The sequence below is a fragment of the Camelus ferus genome, chromosome 29, assembly GCF_009834535.1.
Source record: "Camelus ferus isolate YT-003-E chromosome 29, BCGSAC_Cfer_1.0, whole genome shotgun sequence".
Taxonomy (NCBI): domain Eukaryota; kingdom Metazoa; phylum Chordata; class Mammalia; order Artiodactyla; family Camelidae; genus Camelus; species Camelus ferus.
This window is the reverse complement of record NC_045724.1, coordinates 15,709,222-15,725,453: the sequence shown is the minus strand read 5'-3', so window position 1 is coordinate 15,725,453 and position 16,232 is coordinate 15,709,222. Positions and strand designations below refer to the sequence as shown.

The 16,232-nt window shown below is 39.0% G+C and overlaps 1 protein-coding gene across 2 annotated transcripts in view; it reads right to left on the bottom strand.

The window, feature by feature from the left end:
* Positions 1-16,232, bottom strand: part of PREX2 (phosphatidylinositol-3,4,5-trisphosphate dependent Rac exchange factor 2) — a 235,549-nt gene that overhangs the window by 99,554 nt on the left and 119,763 nt on the right. For both annotated transcript variants that reach the window (XM_032470041.1, XM_032470042.1), the window contains 5 exons: positions 13,328-13,413; positions 8,608-8,744; positions 6,155-6,272; positions 3,947-4,131; positions 1,726-1,887 (listed from right to left, as the gene is read on the bottom strand). In XM_032470041.1, the coding sequence (XP_032325932.1) occupies positions 1,726-1,887; positions 3,947-4,131; positions 6,155-6,272; positions 8,608-8,744; positions 13,328-13,413 (688 nt within the window). The remainder of the gene's footprint in view (positions 1-1,725; positions 1,888-3,946; positions 4,132-6,154; positions 6,273-8,607; positions 8,745-13,327; positions 13,414-16,232) is intronic.

Here is a 16,232-nt window from a genome sequence, read left to right as displayed (position 1 = left end):
CTTACAGCTTTTAAATTTAACTTCAAAGCATTGTCACATCTCACAGAGGAAGGACAAGTAAAAGGAAAATCTCCTGCTCTTCACCTTCAACAAGGCACACTCATGGAATCTTTCCCAAATTCAAAGAGGTGAATAGCAATCATGGAAGAGGATGAACAGATGTGACCGTTACGCAGTGATCCTGAGTATCATTTTTCTTCATGAGAATGGACTTCTCAAAAATTATGACAGCAAAACATATTCAACTTAACAAGCCAAACATTATAGGAAGTGCTTAAAGAAAAACATAGTGGTCCCCCTACCCCTTCCCCCACCTGAGGTAACCAAAGTCCAAGTCCCTTATGTTTTCATTCACACATTTCCCTGTTTTTTATATGGACATATCGGGACACATACAGGCTTATCTTTTACTTACCATATCAGGAACATAAAACATACCATTCACTCATATTCATAAACACTGAGATAAATAACATTTCCCAGTATGACTGTACCAAATTCAAAGCAACCAGCCTCATTTTGAGGGAATAATTTAATTAGCTGGTCTCCCACTGATATAAATAGAAAAAAAAATTAAAACCTGCTACAAGATATGTTTTGGAGATCAATTTTTACTTATTCTACCTCTAAAATATATCCTCAGATTCATCTAATGTTCTGCCTCCGGCGTCTTCACCCTAGTCCACGCAATCACCATCACTCGCCTGGACTATCACAGTAGCTTCCCACACCTCTCCAAGCCTCCACTGTTGCCCCTTGCAACCCGTTCCTACAGAGCCCAAAAGCTTTAAAGAATCTAAATTAGATGAAGTCCGCGTTCTATTTAGAAGCTTCCAACCGCTTTGCATTGATGTAAGAATCTCAACTCCTTCCAGGTGTTCCAAAAGGTATAAAAAGCTTCCACCGCTCCTCAGACTGGTCCCTGCCCAAGCCTCCCACCTTATGACTGGTCACTCCCCCCCCCCCACACCCTGTCCTTCTTTTTGCTTTGGGGTCCCTGCACCAGCTGCCCTGTCTGCCTGGATGCTCCCTCCTCCCACTTAAAGGCAGAGTTCTACTTGTCAGTCAGACACAAGCTTTCTCACAGAGGCTCCCCCAGCCACCCCGTCTAGCCTGACCACCCTGCAACGTCCCAGCTTGGCTCCCTATTGTGATTTCCTCATAGCTCCTCAGTGTTTGTTTTTTCCCCTTTTGTAGAGATGTATTTACTTTGTTGCCACTTCCCCCATTCAAAGGTAAACACTGTGAGAGGAAAGATCTCTCTTTGCTGCCATATTCCTGGTACCAAGGAAAATATGCCCAATTAATATGTCAAATGAATCCATTAAAAACAGCCTGTGTTCCATATACTTCCTGATTCTGGGCTCTGTTCCCTCTATTAAGAGAACAGAGAAAGAAAAACTCTAGTGCCATTTAAAACTCTGACTTCAGAATTAGGTGGCCTGGATTTAAAACCCAACTCTGTATTTTACAGTAAGTAATTTAATTGAGGCCTCAGTTATTATATTTGGAAAATGTGGAATAATGACCTACCTTACAGGTTCAAATGCGGTAAAGGATACAAAGGCATTTGAAAAACTCTAAAATGTTATATAAACGTTATCATTATTTCAATAAACTGGTACGTAAATAAGTAATGAAAATACCAAGAATTGAATTAAATTTGACATTAAAATAATAATTTGAATAACAATAACTTATAAAATGTATACAGAGAACTTTTACCTTTTTATAACTGGATATTCTCTGACATATGTGCTCAATTTTTTCACTGCAAACGACACTGAATTTACCCTGAAGCTCAGTAGGAATCACTTCGTTCAAAGAATTGAGGCTGGTGCAGTTTTGTACAAAATGATCATCGCTTTTAGCCAGGGCTTCAAGAATCTGTAGACACACCAACACACACAAAATAGAACCAAGAACATAAAAACCTTTAAAATTAGCCAAATAAAATTTTTACAATTCCACAACACAGAGTAATTTTTCCCAGAGTGCTGCTTTTAGCTGCCTGGGATTTCTAGGTTCAATAAAACCCTGGCAATGAAGTGATGGACTTGTGTGTCTGGCAGCTCATGTTTTCCCTTCTGTTTGCTATAAAAGGCTGCCTGAGGGAGGTGAGTGGACTTCAAAGACTCCCTGCCGGATAAATCAGTACGCTCTGATGTGGAAACACATCGCCCACATTTCAGTCAGTTACTCAGAACATTTTTTTTTCTCAGTTTGGTAGTAGAACAACAAAAACTAAAGAAAACCATACCGTTACTTGCTACTAAAAGCCTGGTAGAGAATGCATGTAACAAATGTTTGCTGAAGGAATGAAAAAATGAGATCTCTTGCTAACATAAAAAGCAATGCTGCTTCCAGTGTCTGAGCTCTACCTGATAAAAGCATCAGACAGAAAGCATCCACATGATGAATACAATTAGTAGATCCTTGTGGCTACCTGAATCAATTATAAGGCAGCATTTGTGTGTGTGTTCGTGTGTGTGTGTGTGTGTGTACACCGTGGATCACTGAGACTTTCCAATGAATTGAGAATATGTCTTATTTATATATAGGGTCTATGATGGACTGCTTATACCCTTATCTTACTTCTGAATAATACTGTGTGAAAGAGATGATGTGTAGATGCTATGTTTATTAGAGCTCCTTCACCACCTCCATTTCCGTCTTGCAGAATATAGAGTGTGAGTTTTTTGCGTAATCATGAGTCTAGAAATTAGAGCTCACTTTTTCGTTAGCAGTGTTATCTTGGTTAAATGTCTTAATTTCTCTGACATTCTTTTCTTCGTGTGTAAAATGAAAATACATGCAGGACTAAGTTCTACAGCTGTCATATATAAAACAATCCATGAAATGTTGCAAACTTGAAATAGCTGGAAAAGTGAAATAAAATAATTTTGATACCTTGGTCCTAGACGCTGCCATGCACCCTCTTAATAGTGTAATACAGTTGGGAAGGGGTTGCCTTTTGAAAATATAGACCCTCTAACAGTCGACACATACAGTGGTACAATGTCATCAGAATGACAGGATTTTTGAAAAAGCTGACTTTCAGAACGTAAAACAAAAACATAAAATAGTTGTTTTTGAAATAGTGCCTTTGGCTTTTTATAGTATTTTCTTCCGCTAAAGTTTAAAAAAAAAATACATGTTATTAATGCTAGACCTATCTCAACTACACATATTTGAACCAAGAAATGAAATGAAGAAATAAAGGGGGCAAAGCTGTATGTCCTATTCCTTACCTGCAATACCTAAATCCTCACAGGGTGATACAAAACCATATGAAACACCAAAGCTCCGACCTGCGGAGGATCCAACAGGAGTCTGATCGATTTGCCTTGTGGGAGGATCGTGGAACGCAAGCACGGGGTCACCTCTTACCATGTTTTATCAATCTGGATGAAGACTGCCTCCCTCCCTATCGTGCTTTTAGTCTAAGGACTGAGGATGAGACCCTCTGCAACTAAAAATTATATAAATACCCGAAGATCTAGTCACAAACTGATCTCCAAGCTTTGAGAAATTGTATGAAATAAACACGAGACTTTCAAAATTTGAAATCTCTTCTAACGTATTTTACGACTTCAAGTACTTCTCAGAGGATTATGTACATTTAAAAGAAGCATTACCTGTCATGAAACCATCTGAAACGTATTCACGAAACTGAATTAACAGACGAAGCAAACTTACTAAATGCAGAGAAGCCTTTGCCAAATCAACTAATGCGTGCCTGGGCAAGCATCCCAAGAGGGATGAATTAAAAAAAAAAAAAACTGTACACAAGCTGAGTAATGGGGGGAAAAGCAAAAAAGAACCTGAATGAGGAGACAGCTGAAACATATCCAGCCGTTTACATTTTTTTTAAAGTGGGGGTGGAGGAGGGTTTCAGTCGCTTTACTTAGAACAAAACCCCTCCCTTCCCCACGATGGTGCGCACCTTGGCAGTGAGGCTGAAGAAGCCTTTGGGCTCGATCATCTTCTCCACCACATTGCACTTGATGCCCGCGGTGCTGTCATACTCGTACACGACGCCGTACTCCAGGTGGACGTTATCCACCGTCAGACTGACGTGCTCCTTCTTGCCTTCGATGATGGCCATGGTGCTGAACTTGTCAATCACCTCTGGAACAAAGACAACTTTAATTCAGCAAATTCAGGAAGGGTCTGTTAGTCTCTTCAAGTAATTTGAGTCTCTCTGAACTTTTTTTTTAAAGAGTTCTTTAAACGATGACTCAATCTGATGTGCTAAATGAAGCATCTATTCTTGTTAACATTTCTTTTAAAAAAAGAACATTTAAAAAATACCTGATTGATCCAAATCTTACCACTCTAACATGACTAGTCTGATCTTTGCACATCCATTTTGATCTATGGACCATACATATGCCTATTCATATCAATATAAACATTAAATATACAATTCTGTATTTTTTCATTAAAAGCATGTGTAACTAACTTAAAGTCAGGGTTTTTAACACTGCCTCAAACTTTGGATGAATTTTTCTCAAAGCAGAAAATACACATGAAATCATACTGAAGAAGCAGAAAGGAGATGTGATAATTATTTTTTTCAGCAGAGTGCCCGAATGTTCCCGAACAGCATCTTTTGAAGCTAACTCATTGAGAAAATGTGTCATTGTTCACTGTAACATTTCCATCTGGAATGTCTTCTTATGGGCCAATAATCATCAGCTGGCTAGTGGGAAAAAAAAATGCCTAAAAATCTCAAGCAAGAAACTGCTGAGGAATCTAACAGTAAATATCAAATAAGCAAAAATAGGATATTAGTTTACTTAAAACAATAAGCCCTAGGATAGCAGAAACAATAAATATAAAATAGGCAAAAACAGAAAAATGGTTTACTTTAAAATAATTAAGTCCCAGAATAGCTAGAAACCAATTTCCAGAGCATCTCATTAACCCACTCTGCCTTTCACTGTGGCACCAATGATGATTAGCAAAAACTAACTATAAATGAGGAATAAAAGCCTCAGGATACGGTCCTGAGATTTGTCCTTATTTAAATAAATAAGGGAGCTGATTCATCATTATGACCTTGCTGCTCCAATGAGGATGAAATATTTCTGACATTGTCCATGATCTGAGGGGCCCCTACCAAGTGGCCTTCCAGGAGAGGAGAGAAAATCACCTTTTCCTAAGTACTCCCATATGATCAGTATGCACAGGGAATTCTCCAGCTATGCTGGTTTGGAAGAACCTAATAGTACAATAAAAATGTCCAGAGACATCCACCAATAATATGAGTGGAAAGATACTAAGAAAATGTAAGAGAGGATTCAGGGACCTCTATGAAAAAGTTCTGAAACAACAGTTCAAGGTATTTGTCAAAGGCAAACCTAAGTGTAATTGCTTCAGCCCCTTCACCCTTTGCCACTGACTACAGCAATCCGCTAGTTTGCTTCACTGGAAAACAGAAACCGTATGAGTCCTTAACAAATGGCCTCTCTCTCCCTCGTTGTTACACTATTAGCTTGCTTCTTTCATCACTGTCAATGTTAGAATATAGTAAAAGCTACTGGAATCAAGAAAGTACTTTTGAAGGAACTCCAGACCTTCTAAACTAGGGCTGCTCAAATTTTAATGTACATACAGAGAAGGTCTTGTTAAAAGGGGAATTCTGATTCAGTCGATCTGGGGTGGGGCTGAAATTCGGCTTCTCTATCTTGCTCAGGTGACGCTAATGCCACTGGTCTGTGAACCACATTGGAAGGGGAAGGTCTACACAATGTTTACACTCCAACAAGGAAACACACTGTAACCTGGGTTTGAAGCCTCATTCTATCACTTAGTAGCTTGGGCACATCCATTCATCTATACAGGCTTCCATTTCTTGTCCCATAAAATGAGATGATGATAGCTGCACCTTTACGAGATTTTCCTTTTTGATGACTTGAAGGGATAATCCATGTAAAAAATGTAATGAACGTAATAAAGTGCCTAAGAAAGTGTCATAGCTAGTCTATATTAGCTACCAGATTTTATGTCTTAAGATTTGACATGACATGAGATAATGACTTAAGACATGGCTTGCACATGTAAAATTTTCAACAGCTGGGGCTAGGCAATGGCATACCAAAAAAGAATATTATATATAAGCCAATAAGGAGAAAAACGAGGAACCCACCTTCTACTTTACAGTCAAAAGCATCCCCTGCTTCACCTCCAGGGGGTTTGGAGTTAGACTTCTGAAGGTCTTCCTGGGCACTTTCAAGGCTGTTATAAACCCACTGAATGGAATCTTGCTGGAAATGGGGGGAGAAATAAATCTCAGAGATGTTAGTGCTTCCCAAAATGCATTATCCATTTCATAAGCCTGCTTCAGAAGGAGAGCTGAATCTTATTTACTCTTCTAGTTCATTTAAAAATAATAAAATTTGAAAGAGAGAGAAGATCAACATCACAAACTAATAGAAAGTTGACAGCAATGATACTGTTCAACAAACAGACGTTTTTTAGCTTGAAATTGTATCTTCCAAAGATAGGTTTTTAAGTAAGATGTATTTCCCAAACATCTTCCTTAAATGCCTCAAATATATCTTAAAATGATTTATAAATTACATTTTAAAATAAATAAATGTTAGATGGACAGTTTTTTGAAGAATCAATCATCTATAATTGCACAAATGATTTAAATACTCCCCTAACAGTCACATATATTTTGACATGTTTAATGGGTTTTTTGAATCAAACCAATACGAAAATTGGAAGAACACCTTTCATCTCATTGGGTTTCCAATTGCTGTAACTATCTTTTACTCCCTGCATGTCATAAACCATCCCAAATTTTAATTGAAGTAGCAGTTCCCATTTTATTTAAATAAATGAGAGAGATGAAACGGCTACCAAGTGAAGTTTTCAGGGTGGTATTACTTTAACGTTTATACTTTTCCTAGATAAGATTATAAACTGAGTTGCACTATTGAATTGTGCTATAATTTGTATTAGCTATTTTTTTCTCTTGTAGTCACTTCACAATTGTGTTTAATTATTACATTGCTACACATTATTAAAATGCTAGTTAACATTCACTCATTTCAAATTTATCTTGGTAACCTGTTGTGGCCTCCAGGGAGCCACATCCCCTGGAAGCCACACCTTTGTATATAGCTCCTTCCCACACTTGACCCTGGGCTTGATCATGTGACCTGACCTGTCAAAGGGATAGTAGCAAGTATGATGTAGAAAGCTGATCACTTGTAATCTTCCTTCTTGAAATCCAGACACCATGCAGGAAGGAAAAGTTTGCCAAAAACTGGAAAGGGAGGCCATGTGGAGGAACTCTGGAGTGAGAGGCCAACAGAAGGGGAACCCCAGGAACAGTTCCCAGCAGACTGTAGCCACACCAAGGCCCTCACAGGAACTAACACCCAGTCACCCCATAGAATCAAAAGAAATAATTAATCACTGTTTTTCTAAGCCACTAAGTTTTGAGACAGTCTGTTTTGTAACAATGATACCTGATAGAGCATGTTATTTACTTAGTGAATTTTTCTGTCCTTTCATTGCTTTTCTTAATTATTTCACTGATCGACACTCCTCCAGGAAGGAAGGCAAGGAAAATAAAAAGAAGTGAAACTCAAATCAGTGTGGCTACTTATTAAAATTCAGATAGAAGGGGAAAGACTGATCATTTCAGAGGTGTCTTTAAAACTCCATTCAATAGTATAGTTTAAGAAATGTTTATTTACCTACTGTCAACCCAACAAACCTATGCATCTATGCATGCATTCCAATTTGCTCTGCTCATTTGACCTTATTTGTGAGCAAAATTGATCAGCTATTTTTCTCGTAGGCTCAGTATTTTGCAGGATGTCAGTCCTGGCCTATGAGAAAACAGTCATTCATCTTCCTGGTTTGGACACAAAGTGATATTCTCAAATCCAGAAAACAGTTCACCGTGCACGACAGAAAGAATGCAAAGCCTCTCCTTTAAAATTCCTTTTGCACTCAGTTGATTAATTTGAGATTTTTTTTCTTATAACCCAACAGTCACTTGTATCTCATGAGATAATAAGCTTTGCTTATAAATTAGGATTCTTATTTTATTTTTCTATAGCACTTAAAATTTGGATCAGAGGATAGTGCTTAAAATTTTAAGTGATGGCAAGCAGCTATTGGCATTCTTTATTAAGAGCTAAATCTAGTTACCTAAATAAATATATCTAAAAATCAATCATAGACCCTATAAAGCCCACAAATTTTTCTTTTTCACAGAGTCTTATAATTAAACGGTACACAATGACCATTACAGAATCTAAGGCAATCACAAGGGTCAAGAAAACAGTTCATAATTTTGGATTTCAACTTGATAAACAGTTTGCTATCTGAAAACTCTCATCACGGTGAAAATGAAAATATCCCAGAGCACTTTTTACACTGGTGAGAATGCTGCAGCAGTCAAATGTAGCCATTTAAGCAAAACTGATTGTAGCTAATCACACAGATAGAACAATCATTGGGAGATTGACAATGTCGTGCTTAAATGTGAACCTGGCAATGGAAACCACAGAGAGCTCTGGTCCCCGGGGCCTTCTGTGCAAGACCGCAGCTTAGTGCTAGGGCAGCGGAGGGGGTTACCTTGGTGGGCCTCCTGTACTTCCTGCAGGCCGTCACGTGGGCAATGACGCTGGCGTGTGTCTCTTTACTGACATTGATTCCATTTACCTTGATGATGCACTGTCCAGGGTGAAGACCAGCTGCCGCGGCCACAGTTCCTTTAAACACGAATGAGATGATGACCAAAAACCAGTTTTAGGAATAAGGTTCACTTTGATCTCATATACATTAAGGAAAGCAATTTAAAAATATAATAAAGATCTAACTAGTACATTCTTGAATTTGGTTCTGATAGCAATGCCCTCTTCAAAAATTCTCTGCTTTTTAATTGACCATTCTAACTATGTTTAATATAATAAAATAGAATACTTTCCCAACCCTCTAAGAATTAATTTGAAGGGATATTGTAAAGTGACCTTTATAATGCTAATCAGTTCTTTACCCTTTCAAATGTCTAATCAATCTAATTTTCTAACTATGCATATATAATGGCAAAATGAGAAAGCCAGAGACATATTCCTTATGTACCTTCCTTCAGTCTATGAAATCTCTAAATATTAAAATAGTATTCACTTTCATTTTTTTAAATGCCAACAATTAAAAGAAATTCTTAAGGGAAAAAATCAATTAACAACTCCTAATGGACCTGATTTGCTAAGAAAAGTAAGAGTTCAAGATACACACAAAGGGTCAGGAACCAGAGAATTTGTGGAGAGCAAAATTAATCAGAGAAAACATCGACTTTCCATCATTTATTTGCATAGATGCTGTGCCATATCCTAACCAGTGAGTTAAGATTTTCAGAACCTTCCAATCATTACTGTTTGGCATTCTGAGCAAATCAACACTTACAAAGGACCATTGCTAAATACAATGAATATAATTAATACCAATGATTGTAAAACTTACCGTAAGTATGTTAGACGAGCCTTCCTTTGTAAGCAATTTCCCCCACGAAGGAATTATTGAACATCTTAAAGAACATAATTTACATTCAAGAAGACAGTATATATTTTCTCCTCACTAAAATTCACTCTTAGAAATATTAAGTGGTTTTTCTGGATTAAACTGAGTATTGAGGGAGAGAGGGACAATGTCACCAGAAAGAACAGCCTGAAAAAAGTCAATGAGTCAAGAAATAACCCGGACATCTGGGAACACGTGAGCAGTCGGTGTGCACTTAGAATGGAAGTGGGTGAGAGAGAGACTGGGAGCAGAGCGGAGGCAGGTGGTGAAGTCCTCGTATGCTTTGTGTGAAGTCCTCAGAGTGTGAACCTTGCTATACATACATGAGGAAAAAAGTTTAAGAATTTTAAGCAGAGCAGGGAGGGTATAGCTCAGTGGTAGAGTGTATGCTCAGCATGCACGAGGTCCTGGGTTCAATCCCCAGTACCTCCATTTGAAAATAAGTAAGTTAATAAACATAATCCCCCCCCCAACAAAAAAAAACAAAAAAATTTAAGAAAAAAGAATTTTAAGCAGAGAAGTGACATGATCCCCCAAAACAGAGGATGGACCATTTGACTTTATGTCAAAAATAAAAATCACAGCAAAAATCTACTGCAAATTCCCAAGCTAGAACCAAGGTAGCATTAGTTCTAAAGGGGAGAATGAGATCAAATAACTGATGTTTGATGACAGAGGTGATGGAAAGGCTAGAGTAACCAGGTCACTCTTGTGCCTTTGGACTCAGCAGCTGAGTAGATACAGTCATTTAAATAAAGAGAGAATATAAAAGCTAAAGCAGCTTCAGAGAATAGATGAAAAGTTCAACTGTCGATAATACTGGGCTTTAAGGTGCCACAGGAGCATTTAGGTGGAGATGCCAAATAAACAATTAGATCTAAACTGCAGACCTCAAGAAAGGGATCTGGGCTGGAGGAAGGAGATTTAGAAATCCCCAGCAAAGAAGATCAACACAGCTGTTTACGGAGAGCAAGAAAGCACAGAAGAGAAGGGAGTGCCAACAGTGAGGGTTCCACAGACGATGGGCTGGCAGAGCAGGGTCAGGAGACAAATCTGAAAGGCATCATCTCAGAAATCAAGATAGGAACATTGTGGGCAAATGGGAGTAGTCAGTTTAAACAAATGTGACGGAAAAATCAGTTAAGACAAGGACCCTCAGTGTCCATCGAATTTCCAGTTAAGTCCATAATTACTCCAGCAGACATGGGTAGGAGGTGGGAGGAGATGTCTACAGCACTGGGCTAAAATTCAAACAGGAAGTGAGGAAGGGCCAGCAAAAACATAAACCAGCACTTCAGGAAGTTTGGCCATGACAAAAATACAAGTGATGAGAGCATTATTCCAGAGCCGAGGATCTCAGTCTCTGACGTGCATACAAATCTCCTGGGTGCCTTGGTAAAGTGCAGATTCTGACTCAGAATGTCCTGGACAGGGCCTGAGAGTCTGCATTTTTAACCAGCTCCCAGATGATGCCAACGCCGTGGGTCTGCGGACCACACTTTGAGCAGCAAGGGTCTGGAGGGGAAAGCAAGGAAGTGGGAAAGCTTTGTGTTTGCTGTTCTTTTTAAGACCATTTTGTTTCTTGCTTTATTTTAATGAGAAACAACTGAGCATGTTTACAGCCTGTAGCATAGTAATCCAGTGAAGAGAAAGGTTGAAAATTCCGGAAGGGAGATATCTGACGGTGTAATACTCCAGAGGCGGTATCTGAAGGGATGGGCTCAGACTATTTCTCAGATATTAACCTTGAACTCCAGAGAGGAAAAAGGAAGACCTCTTCCTCTAGAGTAGGAGAAAAATTTGTGATGGTGAAACAGCCAACAACGTGTGTGCACACAAAAGGTGTGGGAGTTGGAGGGCTCCACACCGGGAGCCTGACCACGTCTGTGAGAAGAGAGAGAAAGTCATTTTGGGAGGTAATAATGAGAGAAAAAGGAGGAGCTGATCAGACCCATGAAAAGATTACCTAGTAGTAAGTTGTATGGGTTCAGTGAAAGACAAGACCGGGAATTGGAGCGACATGGGTCCCTGATAGTTTTCTTCTGTGGTTGCTCAGGAGAAAGAGCAAAGACAGGTTTATCCAAGGCTGAAATGAAGTGGCCTGGACGCACCTGAGAGGCAGGGATGAGAAGACCCCAGATGCACACCTCAGGGGTACAGATGAGTGGACCTTGATGATGCTGAGAAGAGAGTGACCCACCGTGGGGATAAAGCTGGCTAAGAAAGGAAGTAGAGTTCTGAGGGGTGTGATTGACCAGGAGGAAAAGAGAAGGATCCAAAGAATGATGGTTCCAACTGGATTTTAAAACAACCTGAGAATGCCAAAGAGATAAGAGACCGGGTCAGAAACTGGCATGTTGGAACTGCAGATTCCACAGCTGAAATCCCAGTTATGGACACACTGCAGTGTGTGACCAGGAGAAAGGGCTGACGGAGAAAGATGGGTAAGAAGTTTCTTTTTCTCTTGGCAAAATTACAGCGCAAAAGGAAGCCACAGACTAGTATCTTCCTTAATATACACCCAAAAAGAAAAGCATGGAAGTGTTTCTTTCTCTTACTCTTCAGACTCAAAAAAGCATAGTAACCAGCCCTGGCCTTACCCCGTCACTAAGTCTCAAAAATAGAACCCCGATCTTTAAATGATCCTGCAAGGGGGCATGAGGTACAATCTGATTCACACAGGTTTCCAGTTATTTCATGGCCCTAATAATGTGACTTGCTCCTTTTTGCTTTAGTGAAAAGGAACAAGATTTTCGATGTGTCGAATACCCTAACTCTGTATGAACTGTATCCCATTTCAGTTTTATCATTTTAATGAGTGATTGGAAACATTTTAAATGTCTATTCATCTATATAATATTCATCTATAAAAATATGAGTGAAAAGACAAGTTTTTGAAATAAGATTCATTTTTATCATACATCCACTTAATGAACGCAATTTTACAACCTAGCTAGTATGTTCTCAATTTGATTCTGACAGCAATGCCCTCTCAAAATCTTCCAGTCTAATGTTGGGGTGATCATATTATGATGCTTTATATTTCACAGATCTTAGTAATGAAAAACATGTATGTCTCTTGTTAAGATAAATGCATGGCCTCTTTTGCTCACAGTGATACTTCTTGCTACAGCAGCAATTTATTTACTATGGTTAGCAATGCGGAACGAGCAGTTACTCCCTTAAATCATCCTAGTGTTAGCATAAAATTTAAAAATACATACGTTAGCAAGAGATGTCAATAGCTGATTTGCCTCTCAAACAAAAAGAGAATAAAATACAAACATACGTTTTTAGTCACCTAAATTACTTGATTTAAAATGCATTTGATGGTTTATAAAGTGCATGGTTTATGAGAATCCTTGAAGTAATCACATAGCAACAGGCTTTATATAAAGCACACAGATTATTCCTAAACGTGAAAACTCACATCTTTGAATTACTGACAAAAATATAGTAACTTGCCATCAGAGAAAAAAGAGACAACCTTAAAATCATTATACCTTTGGACTAAACTGAAGCACGCAGAAGAGTGAGACTGGGAAACACTATTCTCTTATGAATTTTTAACAATGATAAATATGTCTTACAATTTTGAAGAATTTTTGAAAAAATACTGTTTTAGGAATGTACTACCGTTGAGCTAACGTGATAAAAACACTGAGGGAGAAAATTCAGAGCAACATGACTGTGCACGGTTTAAACACACTCTTGTTCAGCAAGGAGTATGCAAACATGCTGGCGAGTTGGTTTCCACACAGGATGAACTTCTCACCTCTTCCTACTGCGTGCACCACCGACGGGCCATATCCTCGGATCTGGAATCCGAGTCCCTCAGCGGAATCTGGGATTTTCACCGTCCTGAAATCAATCAAAAAATAAGGAAGATGGCTTTAAAATGCCACACCTGGTTAAAACAATATTTTTTGTTATAAACAACAGCTCGACATCAACACAGTTTAAGAATATGATTCACTTCAGTGTTTATTCAGTGGACTTTTAAAAGAATAGCACATCAAAAGCTAAACCTGAATAAGGAAAGCAATATTTTTAATGGATCCACATGCAAAAGAAGATGAAGGCCTGGAGACATTGAGTTTAGGCGTCACGGCAAACCAGGGAGGGATGTCCCACTGGTGGTAACAAACGAGCTACTCCGTGGAAAGAAGGCGGAAATCAGATAGCAACCATGAAAAGCAGAGAACGTGAGATAAGACGGAACATCATAACAGTAAAAGTGGGTTTAATAAATTGCCGTAGAGAGCAAAGACAAATGAACACAATGCAATAAATGTTGACAGCTAGCCCTCAGTGCCCAAGAAACAAAAGTGTTTTCTGAAAGACGATGAATTATCATGAAATAAAAGTTGGCAGCACTTCAAGGGCACGTTATACGGGGGCCCGGAGTTAGGTACAGCAGCACTGATTTGCAGCTTCTGAAAGAGCTGTGGGGTCAGTTTGAGCAACACTGAGCCTAGAAAATTGGAGAAAGACATACATTTATGCCTGAAGGCACAGGCTGGCCCTGCAATTTAGCATATAACCCAGGCAGGTATTACAGCGTTCCGTGACAGAAATGCAGGCTGTCCCAGGGAACCCTGAAAATGTTATTATAAATTAGGTTATGCACTGTGACGTGACCTGGGTGTTGGTGGAACAGAGGTCACAGAACGGGACTATCCTTTATTCTTAATCAAATACTCTGGGGTATAAGGTTGTATCCACTTCCTTTGAACAGCACCTTGTTACCAGCGTCTGTCAAAGGGACACTGGAAAACGGACAACTGATTAAGGGAAAGAGAAGGGAATAAATACATCTTCTGATCATGAAACAAAAAAACAGAGGGAGCTCCTGCTTCTCTAGGTTAGGAATGACAGTTCAGTTTTGCTGAAATAACTTGGAGCTTTCAGGCCACGGTGAATTACTCCTGCTTTCAGGACTGTGAGGAATTCACAGTGGTCTCTCTTTCTGAGCAAGGTCATATCCTTATATTGCAATGCAAGATTGACCTTACTCTAATCTTCAAGAAGATTCTTATATTTTTTTCTTAACAAAATGCATACAGATGCATTTTCTTCAGAAAACAACCTCTGGAAAACATGTTTTCCTGCTGGGACCACTATATGGTCTGTTAAAAGAAGAATTCAGTTTGTACAAGAGGAACGCTCATTTCCTGTAGAAAATAAGTGTATTAAATTATCTGCCGCAGAGCCTTTTGAAAAGTTCCTTGATGTTTACCAAGCGTAAAATACAGCTAGGTTCAAAAGAAAAATTCTGAAAATAAAAAGGAAAAAACTGAGCGCTCCATCCTCAAAACAGTTTTAAAATACAATGTAAAATATGTTCTTGATGTTATAAAGAAACAGTGAAAAACATGAAATGAGAGAGGCAAGAAGCGTCACAGACACCATCACTGGAGTGCACGCTACGGGCTGAACACGTGACGAGGTTCTCTACAAACCTAAATTTATTCAACGTTCTTAGCACCTCCGTGACGTAAGCACTCGTATCATTCCCATTTTTTTTTCATGGATGAGGATGTTAAAGCAACACAATGAGCAAGCAAGTGGTAGAAGACAGGCTTGAGCCTGGCCCAGAAATAGCAGGTTCCAGACACTGTGCAGCAAACCGAGGGAAGAGTCGGGAGACCCAGGTTCAAACCCGGCTCACCTAGAGACTAATCCTAGGACTAAGGATCTGCCCCTTTCTATTCAGTTTTCGAGTTAATGACGTCAGAGTCCTGTAACTGTTGAAATGTCTACAAGCAGCGAACCAGTATTTGCAGGGTTACATCAGGGGGCAGGGGGCCACAAGGAAGGCCCTGATGTTTGCTAGTGATCGCTCTGAACTGACTGCTGATGAATACTGCTGCCTGCTTCCTTTCCAGTCTGTCCTTCCCCTTTTTAACGCCCTCAGATTAGTCCAGAGGTAGGCGACGAGGTTAGCCTCATCCTAGACAGGGCTGGGTGAAGGGGGAGCAACAGACCATAATCAGGGCTAGAGAGAAGACATCATTATGGTCATTCGCTGCCCTGTATCTCTGAGTCTTCCTAAATCAGTAACTTCAGTGAGTCGCGCTCACTCCTTCAGACCCCTTGGTAAGCGGCTGGTGGGAGCCGCAGACTCCAGCCCACTACACTGCACTTCAACTCTTTACGATAAATGGTGGGCCCAGCTGTTGCTGAAAATATATATTAAGTCGGGGAAGAATACTATACTATATATACTTAGAATATTTTCATATGTAATTAAAATAAACCTTTTTGGTTTTGAAGTGGGAGCCTTCATTTACCTTAAAATTAATGAAGTTGCTTATTACTTATGGATAAATCATATAATTAAACTTTAAATAGCAATATCGATACAATCACTATACATTAAGACATTATGCTAAGCACTTTCTATGCATTCTCTCGACTAATTAATTGGTTCAACAAACCATGGAAATCTGACAAGGGAACACTAGACTATCAATGATTTTCCAAGGAAAAGCCAATGTTTTCCAAGTATAACCATATTCAAAAAACAAAAACACCCAGATCATTAATCATGTCCCCACTTTATAAATATGTGACTGTGTGTATGTGTTTCAGTACTTAGGAAGACCAATTAACACTGAATTTCAAAAAAAAAAATAACAAGGGTTATTTATGGATAATAGGATTATATGAAAAGATGT